The sequence below is a fragment of the Schistocerca americana genome, chromosome 9 (assembly GCF_021461395.2).
Source record: "Schistocerca americana isolate TAMUIC-IGC-003095 chromosome 9, iqSchAmer2.1, whole genome shotgun sequence".
In the NCBI taxonomy this organism is placed as follows: domain Eukaryota; kingdom Metazoa; phylum Arthropoda; class Insecta; order Orthoptera; family Acrididae; genus Schistocerca; species Schistocerca americana.
This window is the reverse complement of record NC_060127.1, coordinates 57,297,530-57,322,137: the sequence shown is the minus strand read 5'-3', so window position 1 is coordinate 57,322,137 and position 24,608 is coordinate 57,297,530. Positions and strand designations below refer to the sequence as shown.

Below are 24,608 nucleotides of genomic sequence, written 5' to 3'. Positions count from 1 at the left end.
GTTCCACCAGATGCATAACATTATCTTTTGTGGGCGCACACAGGTCTTTGTGTGGGGAGTTGCTGCTTTGCTCAGCCATTCCTTTCTTTTCCTTATGTCAGCATAAAGAGACCATTTGTCATCACAAGTAACAATATAGAACAGGAATGTTCAGTGTTTTCATGAAGCAACTAATGATGAGCAGGCAGAGACGCACATTTGGCCACCCACTGATTTTTGTGATTTTGGCTTAGAGCATGCGGTACCCGCACACCTGATTTCTGAACCTTCCGCATTGCATGCAGTTTATCACATTTGGCAGTTCTCAAGTGCAATGACGTGGATCATTGTGGATTAATGCATTTAAACTAATGTCAAAGTAAGCCTCCTTAAAATGAGAGAACCATTTTCTTGCTGTGCTTGCCAGTAGCATTATACACAAAGTGCAAATGTTTTAGGCTACCTCCGCTGCTGTCACTTCTCTATTGAACTCGCACAGAAGAATATGTTGGAAATCTGTCTCCAAATGACAAAGTGACAGTATGTAAACTCAAATGGCAACAGTGAACTACAGATAAAAAATGACAATTGATAAATAAACCCTTAGCAACTGGAATATCAACATGCAAACCAAAAATGCTATGAATTTATGCACCAACAGTATAAATAAGAACCAAATATAGCACCATGACTGATGTATTTTGAAGGTAACTGAGTTGACAGTGTGTGTCGAGTTCAAATGGTGATACAATTGTAAGAGTACACAAATTCGAGAATTCTGTCAGGTTTTATGCATATTACATGTTCCTGAGTCAAGTGTTGTTTGTTTAGAGGAACTGTCATAAAGGCAGAAAATGTAATCATTGCCACTGTTGGCCTCAGAAATTAGCCAGTCCAAAATGTTGGAGGAGGCTCCCCCCCCCCCCCCCCCTCCGCGCGCACACACACACACACACACACACACACACACACACACACACACACACACACACACACACACACACACACAGATATTGGTGTTTACTATTCAACTGCTGCAGATGTGCTTGCTTCTCAGACTCAGATGTCAGTAACAGAATGGTTTTTGAGAGGTGATAACATTCAACTTTCTCATTACCCAGGAGCCCCAGTCTAAACATTCCGATACAGTTTGACAAATGATTTTCTTCTATAAGTCATCAAAGTCAGTGCCAGTTCTTCTGTTAATCTTTCCTGTGATATTGAAAATTAGTTTCTCGATCACCGGCTTCCATTCCCCAAGCGTCCCTAAGTATTTTGTGCTCTGTTCGGAATGAAACAACCCTCACATTTTTGCATGTGCAATTTCTTGTTGCTCGGGCTGATTTGTAATGAAGATAGCATGCACAAATACATACTAAACAACTGAAGGCACCTGCCAGGTTCTCCTAATTACTATTATTTTTGTGACAAGCAGTATGGACGATATCTTTGAATGTGCCACTGGAATTATGTTACAATCAAACATTAGAGAGGCCGGTATGTTATAATTGATGTATTGCTCTATTGCTACCTGTGTATACAAAATGTTAGAAAACAATTTATTTATTTTAACATTTGAAATTTTCGTTTTTTATTAACATTTTATTTTCTTATGTAGGTAATGGTTTGAAAATGAGTGCAAGCTTTTGAAACAAGTCACTGTTAAAAATTGTATGTACTGGGCCAGAAATCTAATTAAATAATACATGCCTTTGCTGTTGCAGTCTGCTTTACAGACAAGATTTCTTTTCTTCTGGGATTAACTATAAGGTTGCAAAGTAATTGGAACACCTCTTATATGAAGACATTTGTTTGACCACCTTTCTGTTTTGACCTGCTTCAAGCTATTCCTTCCCCTCGTCCCCCATGGAAGGAATTATTAATTCTATATCAGCAGTACTAGACATTTTGCAAATGAGAATAGCAACAGTATGCAATGAAAGTTAACATTTTGATAAAGTAGATGCAACATGGTTCAGTCACCACAAATTATGTTGTCAATTACTTTATGCCACACTGGCAGCCGTTGTATAGGTCAAAATATCCCTTTACTTTGCTTTTGTTATTGACTGGTTTTGACTGACAGCGTGAAAAAAATCTGGGTTCAAGCAAGATGAGAGGGTTCTGGGAGGCAAAATTGTAAAACATTCTTGATGTAGGTTTAATTTCAGTGCACTACTTATTAATTTTTCTTCAATTTATACTCTTGAAATAACTTTCAGTTGGTTCATATAACTGTGAAGATTTATTACATAACAAAGTACAGGTATCCAATCTTAATGGAGAGATCGTTCACACTAATGAAATGATCTTCTGGTATTTTACAGAAGTATTCACAAGTATATTGTTGAAGAACATCGTCACTGACAAAAATCTTATGGTCGCTCAATCCGAGGCTTCCCATAAGCAGTCAATGCAGTGTCAGAAGCTGCGTACCATGCCTGCTGTGATGTAAGGGCATCTGCGGCAAACTCTAACTGCCACATGCTGCCCAAAGAGTACCACAAACAAATATTAAAATGCAAAACAAATATTTTACCTACAATATAATATACTACATACAAAATATTATTTGAAAGTGGATTTTAATTACTGAAATGTTTAGAGGGCAAGTGCTAAAGAAAGGGAAGAGTTTCAAGTACCTGGAGAGCATAACAGAAGTTTGTGTTTAAAATAAAGAGATAAGTGAAATGGGAAGGTAAGCACACGGATTCCTGCAGAGCGGAAAATGCAAATCTTATACCAACTATATTACTCTCCAATACATAAGTATCTGAAACATGTGTAATGAAGAAAAGGCAGGGTAGGATTTGCTGGTATGGATAGAGTAAGGAATGAGGCAGTGAGAGAAATAATGAAGGAGAACCCCTAGCAAGAGACAATATAAAAGGTAAAATTAAGGTGGTACATCCATGTTAAGAGAATAGAAGTTAACAGAATACAGGGACAGGCTCGTGAAATGACAATAGCAAGCCAGAGACGGAAAGAAATGGAGAGGCAGATGGGTCATTGGGTGAAGGAATGTGTGAAGAAGAGATGAGAAGACTGGACAGTGTGGAGAGGGAAACATGGTGTGGGGATATGATATGATGGAGAGGCCTGTGTTCCAGATAGACCCAGCCAGGGGCTGTGGACTGTGGGTTATGACGACGATTGAATGTTTTCGCTGTGAAGCCTTTTTCAACATATTTTTTGAAACACTTAACATGTGTAACATAGTTAAATTACAAAATACAAAACATCCACTGATCGCTAATTCCAAAGCATAAAAATATTTGGATTACAGTCCCAACACTCGTCAAATCGCCTAATGGTAAAAATGATAGGGGTTGATTTATGTGCAGCAGAATTTAACACAATTAGCATTACAAATAGTGGGATATAGTTAAGGACACCATCATGTAAAATAACAAGTGGTTCTTGAACTGCAGTGGCAATTATGTAGTGTACCACTTAGCAGTGAAACAGTATTTCTGGATTGTATTCAGTGTCACCTTGTAACCAAGGTGTCATAGATCTCAGTGACACATTATGCTCTGTAAGATTCAAAATAATGTTACAGTAATCCAGAAAGTGATACTGCCCAGTGTATGAGCGTGAACGAGGGAAAGAAGAGGATTTCGTTATTCTGTAGGATGCGTTTGCAGGGAAGTCGTGCCAGTATCTTCTCTTAACATGGGAGTAACTGACAATAACATAATTATGATGATGTGTTACGATGATTATTAAATGGCTAATACTTTTTTGTGTGATAGGTTTGCTGTTATGACGGTCCACAGTCCAAAGACTGTTTTGTTGCAGCTCTGCACTGCAGTGCATCCAGTGTACAATTACTCCGGCCTACACCTGTTTGAACCTTCTTACTGTATTCGAGCCTTGGTCTCTCTCCACAATTTTTACCCATTGTAGCACCCTCCATTATCAGATTAACTGTTTGTTGGTGCCTCAGGATTGTCCTATCAGTCTCTCCCTTCTATCAGGCCAATCATTCAGTGATGCTCTTCATCCCTCCAGCATTCTTCTGTGGCACCACATTATCGTGTCTCTACTGAAACGTAATAAAGTTGTAACACTCCTTGCTGTTATGTAATCCACCTGACCGTCACCACCGAGGAAACAATATTAATAGAACTTTCTGATATTTGTCACTAGACATTATAAAGCCAGTTGATACAGTCCCCATTAGCATGTACAGTGTGTGTTTTTGAGGCAGCACTAGTGATCGAGATGAAAACAGAGTACTTCTAACAGACATTCCATAGCTTGGCTGTGACACCAAGTTGTCAGCACTGTAATACGTAAGTGAAGTTTGGAAGGTAGGAGACGAGGTACTGGCGGAATTAAAGCTTTGAGGATGGGGCATGAGTCATGCTTGGGTAGCTCAGTTGGTAGAGCACTTGCCTGCAAAAGGCAAAGGTCCTGAGTTCGTGTCTCAGTCCGGCACACAGTGTTAATCTGCCAGGAAGTTTCATATCAGCGCACACTCCGCTGTAGAGTGAAAATTTCATTCTAAGTTGAATATCATTGTACAAGCACTACAAACCCTTCAATAATAAAATCATAATGCACACATCAAAAAAAGTTTTGCGTCACCTCGCTTCCCATAACTCCTGAAGATAGACATGGACTGTGGATACTGAATCACAGGCACAGTTCCTTTGATTGTTCAGAGATGTCACTAAACCCACCCAAAGATGTAAACAACCATGCATGAGCAGCGCCTATTAGATGGAGGGGATCTGACAGCCAATCAGTTCCCTCATTCCACCAGCAACGAGGTACACGGCTCATGTTGTCTGTAGTTCAACTTTGCCTAGATGGTCAATACTGCAGTTTTGATGGTCAATACTGCGGTTTGATCCGTCCGCGTTGTTACTTTGTGTCAGGAAGGGCTCTCAACAAGGGAAGTGTCCAGGTGTCTCGAAGTGAACCAAAGTGATGTTGTTCTGACATGGAGGAGATACAGAGAGACAGGAACTGTGGACAACATGCCTTGATCAGGCCGCCAAGGGCTACTTCTGCAGTGAATGACCACTATCTACAGATTATGGCTTGGAGGAACGCTGACAGCAATGCCACCATGTTGAATAATGCTTTTTGTTCAGTCACAGGATGTCGTGTTACGACTCAGAGTGTGCACAAAAGGCTGCATGATGCGCAACTTCACTCACAATGTCCATGGCGAGGCCCATCTTTGCAACCACAACACCATACAACGTGGTATAGATGGGCCCAACAACATGCCAAATGGACCGCTCAGGATTGGCATCACGTTCTCTTCACCAATGGGTGTCCCATATGCTTTCAACCAGACAATTGTTGGAGATGTGTTTGGAGGCAACCCCGTCAGGCTGAACGCCTTACGTACACAGACCAGTGAATGCAGCGAGGTGGAGGTTCCCTGTTGTTTTGGAGTGGCATTATGTGGGGCCAGTGTATGCTGCTGGTGGTCATGGAAGGCACCGTAATGGCTGTACGATACGTGAATGCCATCCTCCGACCAATAGTGCAACCATATCGGCAGCATATTGGTGAGGCATTTGTCTTCATGAATGGCAATTCGCACCCCCATCGTGCACATTTTGTGAATGACTTCCTTCAGGATAATGACATCACTCGACTAGAGAGGCCAGCATGTTCTCCAGACACAAACCCTATAGAATATGCCTGAAATAGATTAAAACGGACTGTTTATGGACGATGTGACCCACCAACCATTCTGAGGGATCTACGCCGAATCGCCTTGAGGGGTGGGACAATCTGGACCGACAGTGTGCCTTGATGAACTTGTGTATAGTATGCTACGATGAATACAGGCATGTATCAGTGCAAGAGGATCTGCTTCTGCATATTAGAGGTAATGGTGTGTGGAGCATTGTGGACTACCACCTCTGAAGGTCTCGCTGTATTGTGGTACAGTATGAAATGAAATGAGTGGGTGTGGTGCAATATGCAATGTGTGGTTTTCATGAGCATTAAAAAGGGCAGAAGTGATGTTTATGTTGATCTCTATTCCAATTTCCTGTACAGGTTCTGGAACTCTCAGAACTGAGGTGATGCAAAACTTTAATGATTTGTGTATTAGCATAGCAGAGATTTCTAACAGTGCTCTTACATCCACTATAGCTTGTTTCATGTGCTTGACCACAAAGGTGACCTGTTCGAACTTGTGAAATATTCCTTACAGCCAAAACTGTACTGAGTCTATGTATAGTATGTCCCCCCCCCCCCTCCCAAAAAAAAAAAAAAATAATTAGGGACTAGTTCATCTCTTCTACTGCAGGCTCTTTGCTTTTCATATTATGGAAGGAGGTAGTATGGACAAAAACAAGGAAAAAAATCTAGTAAGCATGGGCTCTAAAATGAATACCTCAAGAGCTATAAGCAATTGTTGAGTAGAAAAGATGTGTTTCACACTAGTGAAGGTAAAAGGTGCTCATAGCTCTTTTAGACTCCCATGTTTATCAGACATTTTTCCCTTGTTTGGTTTGAAGCTTCCTCCCCTAAAATGTGAAAAGCAAAGGCTTTGCAGTGGAAGAGACCTGTTTCATGGTACCAAAGATGAACAAGTGCTCATACCTCTTAAGTTATGCATTTTAGAGCCCACGCTTCCTTTTTTTTTTTTTTAAATCAGTACTTATAAAACTCGACCAGACTTCTACTTTGTTAAATAGATGTCACATCACTGCTCTCGCTACAGTGTGATTGTAGCATCTGGTGTGGTCCAGAAAATAATGTACCTGTAAGACCTCCACCTGAAGCTGAGCCCGTAGTATCTCAAACATTAGTTAATGGTACATAAAATCATGTCAATATAAAAAGAGACTGGACATATAATATATCTACATAAACTACAAATTTAAATCACAGTTGCAGTTCATCATCCGCAATGGATATAATGAATGGAACATTAAATCCTAATATTCCATCCTTTATTTCTGATATAGCTAATACACATTTCCGAAATTGAAATAACCACATATGCCCACAATGTGTCCAGGTTACAGATTATCCTGTTCACTTTCCCTGGGAAAAGCTTGTCAAGACACCTTGGCAGTATGTGCTGTACATCAGTCTTAGAGAAACCATATTCTCCAGCAACAAGTATGACAGCAGCACAGTGTTTTGTATGCATATTGACATGTGTCAACAGTGGAAGGAAGCCTACTTTTTCATATTCCACCAGACTGTGCCATGGGGACTGTGAAGAGGACACACCTGGAGCACTAGGGGATTTGAGTCTCACCATTAGCAGACATTTCGCTTGCCTCCCCTAATATGTGGAAATGTACTTTGTCACCTATTATTAGGACCCTGTTTCCAGACAGTCTTTCAGGGCAGTCAGAGATTGCATTGGATTTGGTTTTGTCACAGTCTCAGAGTTCTTTTGGCATAGCTGTTTTTCAGATCCTTCTGTAGGGTTCTGAGAACATAACACTGTAGTGGGTTACACAAATGGCAGTGACACATTTTCAAATGAAGTGCAGAGTGAATGTTATTGATGTATTCCTGTCTGTCTCAACACTAAGCAATCTTTGTACACTTGTTACAAGACCAGACCAGAGGCATTTTCTAGAAAGTTGCTAATTCACTGAAATACTGTATTGTGGCTAAGGACACTCCTGTAATGTATACTATTAGAATGGTAATGGGACAATAGCTGTGTCCTACAGCAGAGCCACTACTAATAAATGTTTCAGTTATGCCGGTGAGATGAATTTTTTTCCACTACTTTGTAGCTACTGAATCAGCTGCCCTTCTGTGAGTGAGTAGTATGCGCATTTGGTATAAAGAAGAAGCAACAACACAGACGACGCTGTGTCATCAGGCTTTAGTGCAGCAAACTGATATTTGTAAAGCCTGACTGTGGCATAGGTTGGGGAAGATTATGCAGCGAAATATTTATCCTCTTCATCAGTAAATTATTACACAAAATAAATGGAAATCATTTTCTCGTGACAGCTTCTGTTCAGTAGAGAATTTCTGAAGTGTGTGTGTGTGTGTGTGTGTGTGTGTGTGTGTGTGTGTGTGTGTGTGTGTGTGTGTGTGTGTGTCAGTCTTTTGTTCCAAGAATGGTCACCATTTAGCCAGTACATTTGACATTGATATCTTGAGCAGAATGACCTCCTCCGTGCCAACCAGCATGGATTCCGTAAACATCGATCATGTGAAACCCAACTCTTACTTTTCTCACGTACCATACTGAAAGCTTTGGATCAGGGCAGTCAGTTAGATATTGGGGACCTGTACCAAAGAGGACTAACAGGGAATATTGAACGTATACAGAGAAGGGCAGCACAAATGGTCACAGGTTTGTTTGATCTGTGGGAGAGTGTCACAGAGATGCTGAAGAAACTTAACTAGCAGACTCTTGCACATAGATGTAAACTATCCCAAGAGTTTCGAGAACCGCCTTTAAATCGTGACTGTAGGCATGTACTGCAACCCCCTATGTATTGCTCACATAGGGATCGTGAGGGCAAGATTTGAATAATTACAACACACAAAGAAGCATTCGATCAATTATTCTTCCTGCACTCCATGTGTAAATGGAACAGGATGAAACCCTAATAATTGGTACAATGAAATGTACCTTCTGCCATGCACTTAGCAGTGGTTTGCAGAATATAGCTGTAGATAGACATAGATACTCATTGAGAAAATGTTTTCTTTCCACATCATAACAAGATGCTGCAGACTCAGATTGTGATTATTCAGTGCAGATTTAAGATGCAGTAGTGACCTTTTCTCCTTCTATTTTAAGTTTTTTCATTTGAATAATGCTTTTACCGTTCTTAGGACGTGAAACTTCAGTCTTTTTCTATGACACCCACCACACACGGGAGGATTCGAGTGACAGATAGGGACATTGAAAGAAGGCATTTAGATATTGTCAGCTTCCATCTCAGATTTTCCATTGTTTGATATATCAATTCTGTATGTTGACGAATGTAGCTGTTCTTCACATTTCAATTTGTGGTTAGTATTGCCATTCTTAACCACACGTATTACAAGAATTAATTGCACTGATACTCATTCTCACTCAGTACTTAAATGTGAATTCTCTATCTCTTTTTTTTCTGCAGTGGACCAGCGGGAAGAGGCAGAGGAGTGTTTCGACCTTCAGGCTTAAAACCCCGAGGCGCAAGAGGTAAGAGGAGTCTTCTTGTACCAGATTTCAGGAAAAATATTCAAAAACAGTAATATTTTCAAAACAGTATCTTTAAATTTGTATTATTTGTTGCCAGTTCATATTGAACATTTTTTGAAATATTTCAACATTAAATATAATATTACTTTTAGATATGAAGGGCTTCAAGAAATATTTATCGTGTTACTTATAGTGTTTGTAACCTTTGTCACCAAAATTTTTTAGGCTACTGTGTGAAATCCAGCAAGCATATGGTCTTGCACAGACAAGAACTTCTCAATATACACATTAATTTCTTCCTTAGGATTTGCTATCATTACACAGAGTGACCTCCTCAAAGCATTGTCTGGTCAAGTTGAATTTCTTCCCAAATGGCAAAATCTATTCTGGGAAAATCTGTCTTAATAATTCACCAGTACCATCTTTGAGGTGGAGGTCAATATTGAGGACAGTGGCTTGTTGGATTGAGTATGAGTAGGTAAAGCAAATTGGGGAGAAGTTGTTGAGGTTGTGGAGGAATGTGGATAGGGTGTTTTCACCCTCGATACAGATCACGGAGGTGTCGTCATTGAATTTGGTGAGGTGTTTGGGAATCTGGGTGTTTAGGAAATATTTCTGTAGATGGCCCATGAATAGGTTAACATACTATAGTGCCATGGGGGTGCCCATAGCCATAACCCGATTCATTTGTAGGTAATGCCTTCAAAGGAGAACTAATTGTGGGTGAGGATATAGTTGGTCATGGTGACTGGGAAGGAGGTTGTTGGTTTGGAGTCCATTCGGCGTTGGGGAAGGTAGTGTTCAATAGCTATAAGGCCTTGGGCACTAGAGATGTTAATGTAAAGGGAGGTGGCATCAACAGTGATGAGCAAGGACATTGTATGGTAAAGGAACAGGTACTGTGGAGAATCAGTGGATGAAATGGTTGGTATCTTTTATGTAGGAGGGTAGATTGCGGGTAATAGGATGAAGGTCTACAAGAGCAGAGATTCTCTCAGTGCAGGCACATTAACCCGCCACAGTGGGGCGTCCTGGGTGGTTGGGTTTATGGACTTTAGGGTGGATGTAGAAGGTAGGAGTGTGGGGAGTCATAGGGGTGAGGAGAGAGATGGTCCTGGGGAGTGGTCCTGGGACAGACCTAAGCATTTGAGGAGAGACTGGTGGGTTTCTGGAACGCTGTGACCGTGCAGTGTTTGTAGGTGGATGAATCTGACAACTGGTGGAGTCATTCTGCCAGATAATCCTTGGCAGTTCGAAACAACAGGGGTGAAGCTTTTGTAAGCAGGTAAGATTGTAAGGTCATGTTAAGTTTTTAGTTGGTGGATTGTGGTTCTTCCTGCAGATGTAAGGTTAGTTTGCATGCTGAGGGATTTGGGGAATGATGGTGAGGCAAGGTTTGAGGTTAAGAAATGCTGGAAAGTTAAGAGGTGGTGGTTTGGGGGCATTGGAGGTGGATCACGGTTGGATAGAGGGGTGAACTGAGTCAGGCAGGGTTCAACATTGGTCTTTAGTTCAGTTTGATTGGTAGAGTTGGTGGTGAATGTGTTTCCTCTTTAGGGACTGGGAAAAGGAGAGAAGATCTGTAACAAGTCCTGCATGAGTGAATTTTGAAGTGGAACTGAGTCAGGCAGGGTTCAACATTGGTCTTTAGTTCAGTTTGATTGGTAGAGTTGGTGGTGAATGTGTTTCCTCTTTAGGGACTGGGAAAAGGAGAGAAGATCTGTAACAAGTCCTGCATGAGTGAATTTTGAAGTGGAACAAAATGTGAGGCCTTTGGAAAGGACTGATACTTCTGTGGGGCTAAGGCTTTGGAGGAAAGGTTCATGACTGTTTCAGGTCTGTTTAGGTTCTGTGTTGTGTTTTGTGGTGGGAGGGAATTTTTGAGGGTAAGGTAAATATAGTAGGTCTGAGAGGCAGGGTTTATCAGCTACGAGGGGTGAGGGGGAGATTTGGAGGTTGTTGGAGAGGTGGTGGATAGTGGTAGTCCAAGGGAGGAGTAGGAAGTGAGCAGGGTGGAGAGTTTTTTTGAAGTGGCATTGTGCATCTTGCTTTAGTTCCTGGAGGAGGACACCACATGAAAAACTCTTTTTATCCTGCTCATTTCCTCCTCCCACCTTGGACTACCATTGTCCACCACCCTTGCAACAACCTCTAAACCTCCCCCACGTCCTCTCAAAGTTGACAAACACTGTCTCGCAGACCTACTACATTTCCCCACCATCAAAAACACTCCCCCATCTCTACACAGAATCCAGAACCTAAACAGACTTGAAACATAGTCGTGAAACTATCCTTCAACAGCTTTAGCCCCGCAGAAGTATCAGTCCTTCCCAAAGGCCTCTTCTTTTGTCCCACTCAAGTTCAGTCATGCAGAACTTGTTAAAGACCTACTCTCCTTCTCCTGGTCCGTACAGTGGAAACACTTTTTCACTACCAACCCTACCAATCAAACTCAACTAAAGACCAATGTTGAACCCTCCCTGAATCAGTTCACTCCTCCATCCAACCGTGATCCCCCGCCCACAGACTGCCCCCCTTAACTTCCCAGAATTTCTTAATGTCGAACCTTGGCTCACCATCATTCCCCAAATCCCTCAACATGCAAACTAACTGTATATCCACAGGAAAAACCACAATCCACCACCCAAAAACTCAGCAACCCAGCAACTCAGCAACCCACCCTTATAATCCTACCAGCTATCAAAGGCTCCACCATTGTTGTTTTGAACCGCAAGGATTACCTGGCAGAAGGACTCTGCCAGCTCTCAGATTCATCCACCTACAAACCCTGCCAGTGACCCCTTTCCAGAAATCCAGAAGGCCCATTCCAGAACCTCTGCCCGGAGTCTGTCTCTCTCCTCACCCCTACCACTCCTTGTACTCCTACCTCTTAAATGCTTCCTTAAGTCCATTAATCCAACCAACCAGGATTGCCCCTTTGCAGGCAGTTGCTGTTCCCCACTGAGAGAATCTCTGCTCTGATAGATCAACACGTTCAGCCTATTACCTGCAACCTATCCTCCTACATAAAAGATACCAAGCATTTCATCCACCAACTCTCCACAGTTCCTGTTCCTTTACCACACAGTACACCTGCTTGTCACTATTAATGCCACCTCCTTTTACACTAACATCCTGAATGCCCATGGCCTTACTGCTATTGAACCACTACCTTTCCCAACACCTGACAGATTCCAAACCAACAACCTCGTTCCTAGTTGCCATGACCAACTATATCATTACCCATAATTACGTTTCCTTTGAGAGCATTACCTACAAACAAATATGGGGTATGGCTAAGGGCACCTGCATGGCACCATCCTATGCCAACATGTTCATGGGCCATCTAGAGGAATCCTTCCTAAACACCCAGTATCCCGAACCCTACACCTGGCTCAAATTCATTGATGACATCTTCGTGAGCTGGACAAGGATGAGGACACCCTATTCACATTCCTCCACAACCTCAACACCATCTCTCCCATTCACTTTACCTACTCATACTCAACCCAACAAGGCACCTTCCTCAGTGTTGACATCCACCTTAAAGACGGCTACATTAGTACCTCTGTCCATATCAAACTTACCGTCCACCACAATACCTCCACTTCGACAGTTGCCACCCATGCCATACCAAGAAGTCCGTTCCATACTGCATAGTAACCTGTGGCCATTGCATCTGTAGTGATGATTGGTCCCTCTCAAAATATACTGAGGGTCTCACTGAGGCCTTTACAGATCGTAATTACCCTCCCAACCTTGTACAAAAACAAGTCTCCCGTGCCTTATCTTTCCAGTCATCCACCATCTGCCAAAGTCCCACCATCCAGCCACATAGGAGCATTCCCCTCGTGACTCACTACCAACCAGGACTGGAGCAACTGAATTACATTCTTCGCCAAGGTTTTGACTACCTCTCGTTGTGCCCCAAAATGAGAAATGTACTACCCACTAGTCTTTCCACCCCTCCCACAGTAGTATCCTGCTGCCCACCAAACCTACACAATATCCTCATCCATCTTTACACAACCCCTGCTCCCAACCTCTTCCCTTATGGCTCATATCCCTGTAATAGAACTCGATGCAAGACCTGTCCCATACATCCTCCCACCACCACCTATTCCACTCCAGTCACAAACATCACCTATCTCATCAAAGCCAGGGCTATGTGTGAACCCAGTCATGTGATCTACAAACTAAGCTGCAACCACTGAACTGTATTCTATGTGGGCATGACAATCCACAAGTCGTCTGTCCGCATGAATGGCCACTGGCAAACTGTGGCCAAGAAACAACTGGAGCATCCGGTTGCTAAGTACATCGCCCAACACAGCATTCCTCATTTCAGTTACTGCTTCACAGTCTGTGCCGTCTGGATCCTTCCTACCAATACCAGCCTTTCTGAATTGTGCAGGTGGAAACTTTCAATGCAATATATCCTATCTTCCCATAACCCACTCTGGCCTCACCCTTTGTTAGTCATTGTCCTTACCCATCTAGCCCCTTCCCTGTTCCCATTCCAGTACTACACAGCCCTCTATTCCACCAATGCACCAAGTCTTTTTACTTTTCTGCTACCCCCCTCTCTGCCCTGCCCTCCATCTAACCTCCTGACTTGTCACTGCACCTAGGTGCCCTTCTGTCCACCTTGTTCCTGCACACTCCCACTAGCAGTACTTCACTGTCCCCCACTGCAAAACTTCTCCCCCCCCCTCCCCCTCCTCCCCCCTCCCACCCCCTTGCCCCAGCCACCTCCTTACTCACAACTGGTTGCCTCTCCCATCATGCGGTGCTGCTTGCATTCTGGCTCCAGCTGCTAGAGATTGTGGTTTTGTGTGTGTGTGTGTGTGTGTGTGTGTGTGTGTGTGTGTTTTGTTTATTTGCAACAAAGGTATTGTTGGCCAAAAGCTCACTTTCTGACAGTCTTTTTGTTGTGCTTATCTGCAACTCAGCATCTCCTCCATATGGTGAGTAGTGACTATCCTTTTCATATTATTGTTACAGTATATCATGGAGTTTCCTTTGTTTGATTTTGTTGTAATAATTCAAGTGGTTGTGAAATAGAGTTAGAAAAAATTGCAGGTTACACCTGTTTTCAAGAAGGGTCATGAGACAGATGCAGATTATTTTAGACTAACATAGCTCGTGTCAGTCTGTTGTGGCATTATCAAACACATTATAACGTACATATGGGTTCACGAACTCACCTTGTGAACCTCAGCTTGTTATTTTTGTCCATGAATCTGCTTCCAGAAATGCATTTGATGCAATTCTATAGCATTGATTACTGAACAAAATATGAGCTTACCAAGTACTGAATCAGATTTGTGACTGAATTCAGGTTTTATTAGCATACAAACGACAAAATCAACAGATCAAAAAATTATTTCAGGAATTCTGGAATGGTCTCTACCAGAAATAAAAAAGGTGAATGGAAAATAGCCCAAATACATCAACTACACAAGAAAGGTAATAAAAAAGTTGCACGTAAAATATTTGTCAAGATTATACTAAATGGAATAGGAACAACGCTTGACAGTCATTTATGCGAATATCAAAGTGGTTTTAGGATGGACAGATCATGTTGTGAACAAATATTTAATCTAAAGTCAATCATCCACCACAGGTTACTGAATTCAAAAGATATGGCTGATTTCAAAAAGGCCACTGATTCTGTGGCAAAATATTCTAAGAACTTAAAAGGAGCATCTACCTGCTTCTACTCACAGTTTGAGCCAAATCGGTGAGCCTTGCCCCACACCCTCCAGTTGTTCGATTTACATTTGGAGTCGATCTACCCAACTCATTAAAGATCACTTTCTTCTCCAAAGATCTACTGGAAAAGAGCCTTTTTAGCAGATCATATGCAAAAAACACTTTTGTGCTAAATTCCCTTATACACATGCTTTTTTTCTGTGATTCTTCAATTTCTCCAGGTGTATTTTATGACGAAATAAATCTTGGGTGAACAGCCTGGTATGAGTGTGCATAGGAGAAATTGAAGAATCACATCACATACCTCTACGGGGAGGAAATGTATCACAGCATGAAAAGGATCGACAAGCTGGTCATCGGAGAAGTCATCTACTGTGTTCTTTTGTTTTTCTTATGAAGTGCCGAGAAGAACATGTAGTACCGAATTTTGCTAAGGTTAAGCATCACATCAACTCAGCGGCGGCCAGAAGAATCAAGAAACGTGCCAGTCTAGCTTTGGTATGAGAGAGAGTTCGCTTCACCCAGTGGTGCTTGGACACTACCAACAAAGAACTCCTACAGTCACATCTACAACTGGCCAACCGGTTCAACCCCTGGACATGGGATTGGGTTGATGGTGTCACATGGGCCACAGCGGACTCAACCCAGAGGAAGTCAGCCGAACAACAGGCATCCAAGTTGGAATGTATATTGGAGAAACAACCTTCTGATGGCAGCGGAAAGACCATCATCAATCTCTCTAACAAGGAACTAGATGATGACGCTATTTCGGTTCTTAAGAAAGGATTGAATTTTGCTCCAACATCCTAAAGATGTACCCATTGCTGACATTATTACCACAGTAGAACAAACAGCTGCTCGACTTCCACCTAAAGCTGCTGAAGAAGTTTGTCGTGAAACCTGCAGAGCTCTAACCAAAACAAAGCTGATGAAACTGAACATCTCCTACAGGAAGAGGGCCGCCATACGGGAGCTAAGAAAAGATCCAGACATAGTAATATTGCCTGCAGACAAGGGCAACACAACAGTGATCCTGTCCCGACAGGATTATTCTGAGAAGATGCGAGGCCTACTTCGTGACAGCGCATACCGCAAGATTGGCACCGATCCTACCAAGAGGGTCGAGAGGAAGACTCTGGCACTTCTCAAGGATTCTGGCTTCCCTTATGAGATTACCAAGAAGCTACACCTGAGGGCTGCTGTTCCTCCTAGACTTTACGGACTGCCGAAGGTGCTCAAGGAATTGATTCAGTTATGTCCCATTGTCAGCAATATTGGTGCCCCAATGTACCTTCTCGCCAAGCACCTCAAACAGCTGCTTAGCCCTTATGTTGGGAGATGTACACACCATATCCGTAACTCTGTGGATTTCCTGGGACGCATCAACAACCTTGCACTTAAGGAATCTTACATACTGGTGAGCTTCGACATGGTATCTCTATTCACTAAAGTTCCGTTTCAAGAATCCTTGGAACTCATCAGCCAGAAATTTGACGAAGAGACCACCAACCTTGTCAGACATGTTCTGACATCATTTTACTTCTTATTTGACTGTGAATACTACGAGCAGACAGAAGAAGTAGCCATGAGGATTTCACTCCCACCCGTTGTCGCAAATATGTACATGGAACATTTCGAGGAGGAAGCTCTTGAATCAGCACATCTAAAACCCACCTGTTTCTTCGTTATCAGGCCACATGGAAGAGATAAATTGGCAGATTTCCTCACACATCTCAACTCCAGACACGAGAACATTAAGTTCACCATGGAGATCGAAATGGATGGGACGCTCCATTTCCTAGATGTTTTGATTAGAAGACAAGCTGAAGGCACTTAGGGCCACAGTGTGTATAGGAAGAAGATGCACACCGATTTGTGCCTACATGCGGATAGCTGCCACCACCCGGCACAAAAGAATGACGTGCTCAAAACTCTTGTACACGGAGCTCACACCATCTCCAACAGGGGCAGTCTCCAACAAGAATTGGACCATCTGAAGACCGTATTTCGGAGGAACGGATACAAGGAAGGGCAAATTCGGAAGGCTCTACATCCCACACCTGGAGCGTCGGCAAAAACTGAGGGAGAACCTCAGGAGGCGGCGGCCTTGGCTATTATTCTGTTTTGTGGGGCCTTATCTGGAAAAATTGGATGCATTTTTCGTAAACACCAAGTGAAAACCATCTTCCATCCTCCAAGCAAAACCAAGATCCTTCTCGGTGGTGTCAAGGACAGCCTTGGGCTACGTAAATCAGGGGTTGATCAGATACCTTGCCAATGCGGTAGTGTATACATAGGGCAGACCATTCGTACCATTGAGGACCGATGCCGAGAACATCAACGGCACACTAGACTGCAACAGCCTAGTAAGTCGGCAATCGCTGAGCATTGCCTGTTGGAACTCCACAGCATGGATTATGACCAAACCAAAGTCCTGACACAGACTTCCGAATACTGGGACTGGGTCATCAAAGAAGCCATAGAGATCAGAGTAAGGGAGCCACAACTAAATCGTGACAGCGGTTACATCCTTAGCAAGGTGTGGGAACCCGCGATCACCTGGATTAAAAAGGAAAAGGATATTTCCCAGAGTGTACCGGCTTCGGGGGAGGAGGGCAGAATAACGAGAGCAGTGCCGACAGACCCTCCTGAACGAGAAGACCTAGGACGCAGCGCCCAGATGGCGAGAGAACGGACGCTGTACCTGCGGTGCGGACCACACCGACTGATAGGAAATGCCTGAGGAAGGAGCGGGAGGGGGATTGTCCTATATATACATGGCGCCGGCCCACCGTCGGTCAGTACATCAGCGCACCTGATGATGGCAACATGGTCGAGTGCCGAAATATTGTGTCCTATGCACACTCATACCAGGCTGTTCACCCGAGATTTATTTCGTTGCCTTCTTTTTTTTTGTCACCGTCTATAGCCTTTTGACTTACAAGGGCAGTAATCACAACTAAACTGAATATATTAATTTTACTTATATGAATTGAACTTTTTAAATATATTTAAAATTTATAATTAATAGTTTAACATTGGGACAAATAAAATAAAATGATAAAAAAAATGATGGCAGCAGTGGGCTGCAAACCCGAGCTGATGAATTGGCAATTAGTGCACTTCACCACTTGGCCAAGGAGCCGTTATGTAAGCTGCTCCTCAAAAATTCCTCATACTGTATGCTTGCACAGTATCTTATGTGCACTTTCAATAATAATAATAATAATAATACTGAACCTGGTGCTGTGGAAAAGTAGCACTCATAGTGCCGGAAGGGATGATGTCACGTCAGAGCATTCACAGGCAGCTGTGTCCCTACTCAGAATTGATCATAGCACTTGACACTGGTTTCTAGTTGTCATAGAGAGAGCACAGCAAAACTTGTTTTCGTTCATTTTATTTGCATACCAACATGCATTTGAAGAGAGATGGTGTAATTTTAATGTGATTTCCAGCTCGCATTCAGAGAGAAATGGCATAATTTTAGTGCAATACTTATAGTTTGCTACAGCATGTTAGCATGCCATAACCGGCCACCACTGGTGAAATTTATGGAAGGAATATCTGAGCCCTTTGAAATAAAGACAAGTGTACAGCAAAGTGATCATCTGTTCCCAATTCTTTTTCATTGTGGTGTAGGAAAAGTAGTGAGAATTTGAAATGAAAAACTGAATGGGTATAAGATTTCACCAATAAAATTGGACAGAGGAAACATAGACGTTTGATTTGACTGTCTCACATTTGCAGAAGACATTGCTACAGTTTCTGAAAATGTGTCATCTGCTGTGATACAAATAATATTTTAGAAGAAATAACCTGTAGGTTTGGCTTAAGATTTTCTGTGGAAAAAACATTTAAGGAACATTAAAAATGAACAGAAATTTCTGAAAACAGTTATTGGCCAAATATGGAAGGCTAAAAAATTTAAATATCTTGGGGAGATAATCCAAGAAAATGATTTGAATAAGGCTGCTACAGAGGAAAGAATACATAAAATGTGAAGTGCATGTGGTATAATTTTTACAGTAAAAAATGCATGTCTAAAAATGCAAAAATGAGGCATTACAGTGCAGTAGTGAAACCATAATTTCTGTATGCAAGTGGATGTCTAGCTTTTAAGTGTAATTTAGATAAATTAGAAATACGCGAAAGGCAAATTGCTAGGAAATTATTAGGTCCACAAAGAACTATGGAAGATTGGAAATAATGAAGTAAGATGAAATTCATCAAACATAGAAAACTAATCAGAAATAATGAGAAAAAAGAAGACTGGTATTTTTTGGGCACTATAACAAATGAAAAAAATAGATTAACCAAAAAGAGCTTCAAATATTCAAGTCAACAACAGACTGGATCCACAAAGTAAAAAGAGTTTAGGCAAAGAGTATTGAATACGGAAGGATTTCAAGGCGGGAGAATGGAAAAAAATTGGTCTGTAGTAGTCATAAGATGGGAAGAAAAAACATAGTGAAAAAATGAAGGGACTGGAAGAAAGGAAAAGAACAATGAATAAGAAATAGAAATTGGCACATTGTTCGTAGTTAGCCCATCTGAGAAGGAGAAAAAAAATTCGAGAAGCAGAAAAACAGTTCGGGAGCACCTCAGGGGAGTGCCATAAAACTTTTACAGTTGGTGTTTACAGTATGTATAAATTACCCCATGAATAATTTCAGATGATCATTAAGGCTGTACGTGAATGATGGTGCTGTGTGTAGGAGGCTTGCAACTCCAGAAGCTTTAATATTGGCGTAACATGTATTGAAAAGCAGCCTAAGGTTAAGGCTTCCATGTAGCAATAATAATATGTTAAATGCACCTGTGTTTTTAATATAAAGATATTACTTACTTACTTTTTTCTTTTTTTAAAAAAGTTCTGATAGAATGTAAATATGTCTGGATTAAAGGAGACCACTCACCAAAAAACAGAAGCGTTGAGTCATCGACAGGCACTCACATAAACAAAACTTGATAGCTTTGGGAGACTTCTCTTTTGAACTAGAGTGCACACAATGTGTGTGTGCGCGTGCGCGTGGGCGTGTGCACGCTCGCGCACGTGTCGCTAGCTCAAAAGAGGATTTTCCAAAAGCTAGAAATTTTTCTTTCTTTATGTGCATGCTAGTCGGGAAGCCAATGAGTGTGCGTGCCCATATGCACATGCCTATTCCCCTACATGGCACCGACTGGACACACAGTCTCACAATGCTACATTTTGATAAGTGGTGTGGGTTGTGTTGGAAGTAGGTAGGTAGGTAGTGTGTGTGTGTGTGTGTGTGTGTGTGTGTGTGTGTGTGTGTTAGTGTTAGAGAGAGAGAGAGAGAGAGAGAGAGAGAGAGAGAGGGGGGGGGGGATGCAGAGGCCTCAGGTTGTGAAGCATCAATTGAAATTGAGCATGGTATGCTTAGCAGCATTTTGTGCCATCCTCGTGGACAGCTGGTCAGTAATCTTACCATCATAAAGAGCTGTGGAGTGTTTGCAGCTGAGGTGGTATATTACATGGCTGCTTTCACAGGTGAGGTAAGATAATCCTGTGACAAGACTGGAATAAAGAGTGCTGGGTGCGTGGATTGGACAGATCTTGCATGTTGGTCTTCCACAGGGATGCGATCCATGGGGCAAGGGGTTGGGACCGAGTGAGGTGGCGCAGCAGTTAGCACACTAGACTTGCATTCAGGAGGATGATGGTTCAAACCCACATCCAGCCATCTTGATTAAGGTTATCCATGATTTCACTAAATCACTTGAGGCTAATGCCAGGATGCTCCTTTCAAAGGCACGGCCACCTTCCTTTTTTAATCCATTGGGCGTGATGACCTTGCTGTTTGGTCCCGTGCCCCAAACAAACCAACCAGCCAAGGAGTTGGGAGTGGAGTGGACTAGGATGTTATGTAGGTTGGGTGGGTGGGTGATGCAACACCACTTGAGGAAGGGTGGGGAGGATCTTGCAAAGGATGTCCCTCATTGCAGGGCATGATAAGAACTCGTCTAAGCCCTGATGAAGGATATGTTCAGATGTTCCATTCCAGGATGATATCTTCACCATCTTGACTGAAGGCCAAGACACCATATCCTCATTCCTTCACAACCTCGATTCCTTGTGTCCCTCCCACTTCACTTGGCCCTCCTTTAACCCTAGGTGTCAAATTGCTTGACATCGACCTTCACCTCTCTGACGGCTTCATCCACACATCTGTCCACATTAAATCAACTAAACATCAACAGTACTTACATGTAGTTAGTTGCCCTGCCTTCTACCCCAAAAAGTTGACCACCAGGAGGCAGGACATGCAGTTAAACGTAACATGCTCAATTTCAATGACTACTTCACAGCCTGAGGCCATCTGGATCCTTCCCTTCACCACCAGCTTCTCTGAACTACGCAGATGTGAGTTAACCTTGCAATACATCCTTCACTCCCATAATTGCCCTGGTCTTAAACTCTGGTAACCCACTGTCCCCCAACAGTCACTGCTTCCAACATCCTGTCACTCACTTCCAAATTCACATTCTGACACCACTGCTTCCGACCAGTTGGGACAGTGGTGCATCTAGTGCTTATTCCATGCTCCTGCCACCCGTCCCTCCGTCATTCCTACCCAGCAAATCGGCTGCCTCCTAGCTAGCAGCTAGCCACTCACCCCTCACTGCTAACCCCTTACCCTGCCATCCAACTCTTTCTCTTCCTTTATACAACCCACTCGACACAAACCTCACGACAGACTAGTCCACCTGCCAAAATGCAGCACAGTGTGTCCAGCCAGTGGCATGTAGGGGCATAGGCGTGTGTGTGTGTGTGTGTGTGTGTGTGTGTGTGTGTGTACGCTAACTCAAAAAAATATTACTCAAAATGGTAGCTAGTTTTCTTTCCTGGTGTGTGTGCCTATCGGCAACTCAACACTTCTGCTGTTTGGTAAGTGGTCTCCTTTACTCCAAAAGTATTTACTTACTTAAAGAACCCACTTTGTACTTCCAGATGTGGCTGTTCTCTTGTTCTTTCAAATCTTCTTTGTAAATAATCTGAATATAATCTCTTGTTCTTTCAAATCTAGGTGGCGGACACTTGTCTTCAGGAAGAGTAGTGAAGAAGGCCCAAGCAACGAGAGCTGTATCACCTCGGGAGAAATTAGAGTCTCTCAAACTGAAACTAGCTGCTAAAGGAATACAATACGATGCAAGTTATATTCAGAGACAAAGACAAAAGCAGCTACGGAAAGATGAGAATTCGTCAGCCGATGCAGAAGATGGGACATTGTACAAACAGAAGATGTCAGTAATGCCAGATCCTGAGCGTAAGTGTACTGAAAATGAAATAGAGAAAATCCAAGATGTACTTATAGATGCCCTCGAACCTCTAGAGGATGGCTGTTTTCCACAGTTTTACGGTACGTACACAGTGAAGGGCATACTCGTCATGTCGTGTGCCAACGAACAGACAAAACGGTGGCTAGAGAGGATTGTACCCCAGTTGGAGCCGTGGGAGAGCGGAAAGCTCTGCGTAAAGCCTAAAGGAGAGGTCTCACAGGGGACGAAGGTGCTACTCAAGACACCAAAATTGTTTGCCAAGACTGACCCCAAAAAGATCTTGCAGATGCTCAGCACTCAAAACAAGACCCTCGAGACCAACATGTGGAAGAACGTCAGTGCGAAATCGGAAGATTCGGGCCAGACTCTGGTCTACGTAATCGACAACCAGAGTCTCGAAGCCATCAGGGCCTTGAACAATAAAGTGTACCTCGGATTAGGCAATGTCGAGTTAGTTATCTTAAATGATGAGGAGGATAGCAAGCAGGCCTCTGCAGATACAGAAATCGAAAATGAGGAAGATGACAAGCAGACCTCTGCCGATACAGAGATGAAAGATCAGGAGGATGACGAGCAGCCCTCCGTAGACACAGAAATGATTAATGAGGAGGAGAATGACGAGCAGACCACAGCAGATACAGAAATGAAAAATGTGGAGGAGAATGACGAACAGACCACTGCAGATACAGAAATGAAAAACCAGGAGGAGGATAACAGGCAGACGTCTGTAGGTACAGAAATAAGAAATGTGGACAGTGCTGACAAGCAGACCTCGTAGATACAGGTGTTGCTCACACAGAAAGAAGTGAAGTTCATACATAAGGAAGAGATGCAGAGAGAGAGAGAGCGAGTGTGTGTGTGTGTGTGGGGGGGGGGGGGGGGGGCGCACAGGCGCATGTGCTTAAAATTTCTGTGGATATGACTCATGCTACTTCCCATCATAGTACAACCTTGTTTATTTGGGTGTGTGACCAGAGGAAAGCTTAAAAAAACAGGAGAATGTGGTAATATGACTCATAATGTTGTGGTCCTTAGGCCGAAAACTTTGACACTGCTCTCACTGTTAATCTAAACCTGTGCATGATTTTTTTTTTTTTTTTTTTTTTTTTTTTGCTGGACTGCAACCTACATGCATTTGAGCCTACATATTGATGTCAAAACTGTCTCTCTCTATACAGTTTTTCTCTCTCACACTGTTATTATTACCAATTTGACATTTCTGATGCCTCAGGATGTGTCCTGTCAGCTGATCCCTTCCTTTAGTCAAGTTGTGCCATAAGTTTTTGTTGTACCTGTTTCATTTGATTACTACTTCATTAATTATATGATTGACTATCTCATCATTAGTTATTCAATCTGCCCATCAGTCTTGAACATTCTTCTGTAACATTTTTTGTAACATGTTTCACTTTTGTATAAGGCTATTCTTCACACTGCACACCATTAAATTTATATTAAATGTTTCTCGGGGAATGTTTTCTTGCTATGTCAGTCAATTGTCAGTTATTTCATAAGCCAGACAGCAAAACTTGCCAGCTTTTTTACCATTTCATTTTGAGTCTAACTCTCCCTGCATCATCTAATTTAAATAGAATGCATTCCCTTATTCTTTTTCTTTTATTTGTGTACATCTTACAATATCTATCAAAGATAGTATCCATTCATTTCAATTCCAAAGCTTACCATGGGAAAACATATGCTTCGTTCTGATTTAAAATTATTTAGGTAACAAAATTTACAGTTTGTTGAAAAGCAAATACTACTCTCTTAGTGGTACTTTTGATTGACTTGTTGAGCTGCAGTGGAGTTGAGCTGCAGTGGTACGCACAATGTGTGCTACCTCCCTTACCCCCTGCTGCAGCTTCTTTATCTGTCGTGGTACCACAGGGACCAACCGACGTTTCCCATATCTACATCAGAGCATCTGTATTTGTCCATACATTTTTAGAAAATCACTTCAACCTCCTCAGACAAATTTACTGAAAATTGTATGCTCACCACTGTATTTAAAGATTGTTTAATGTAGGAAATGAGAGTAAAATTTTCAACAAGAGCTAATAGGGATAAATGAGAGCTATAGAAACAAGGTTGTACCACAGCAGCAACATGAGGTATTTTAATGTAGCCTTTGCAAGACAGATATGCACAGTTCTCAACATTTCTTCCGTATTAAAGATTTTTTAAAGTTGCTGTATGTTATGCCTTTCCTAAAAAAATAAAGTGAAATGTAAGCTGTTCTTTGTTAATTTATTAATTGTGAATGCACAATTACTAGGGAAGGAATGCCTTTTGCTAAGTTAGGCACTACTAACATATATGCTGTTTGCTCCTTGTGGTATCCAGTGAGCTAGTGATATAAAGTATAATGCAACAGTGAGCACATCAACATCATGACACACACACACACACACACACACACACACACACACACTAGGAAAAAAAAGTTTGGGATTCATTTATG

The 24,608-nt window shown here is 42.3% G+C and overlaps 1 protein-coding gene across 1 annotated transcript in view; it reads left to right on the top strand.

Annotated features, from left to right (window-relative positions):
* The window catches only part of LOC124550975, a 61,115-nt gene extending 36,732 nt beyond the window's left edge, over positions 1-24,383 (top strand). The window contains exons 3-4 of the mRNA XM_047125794.1: positions 9,066-9,130; positions 21,895-24,383. Coding sequence (XP_046981750.1) covers positions 9,066-9,130; positions 21,895-22,925 — 1,096 coding nt within the window. The 3' untranslated portion in view covers positions 22,926-24,383. The remainder of the gene's footprint in view (positions 1-9,065; positions 9,131-21,894) is intronic.
* Positions 24,384-24,608: the final 225 nt, after the last annotated feature.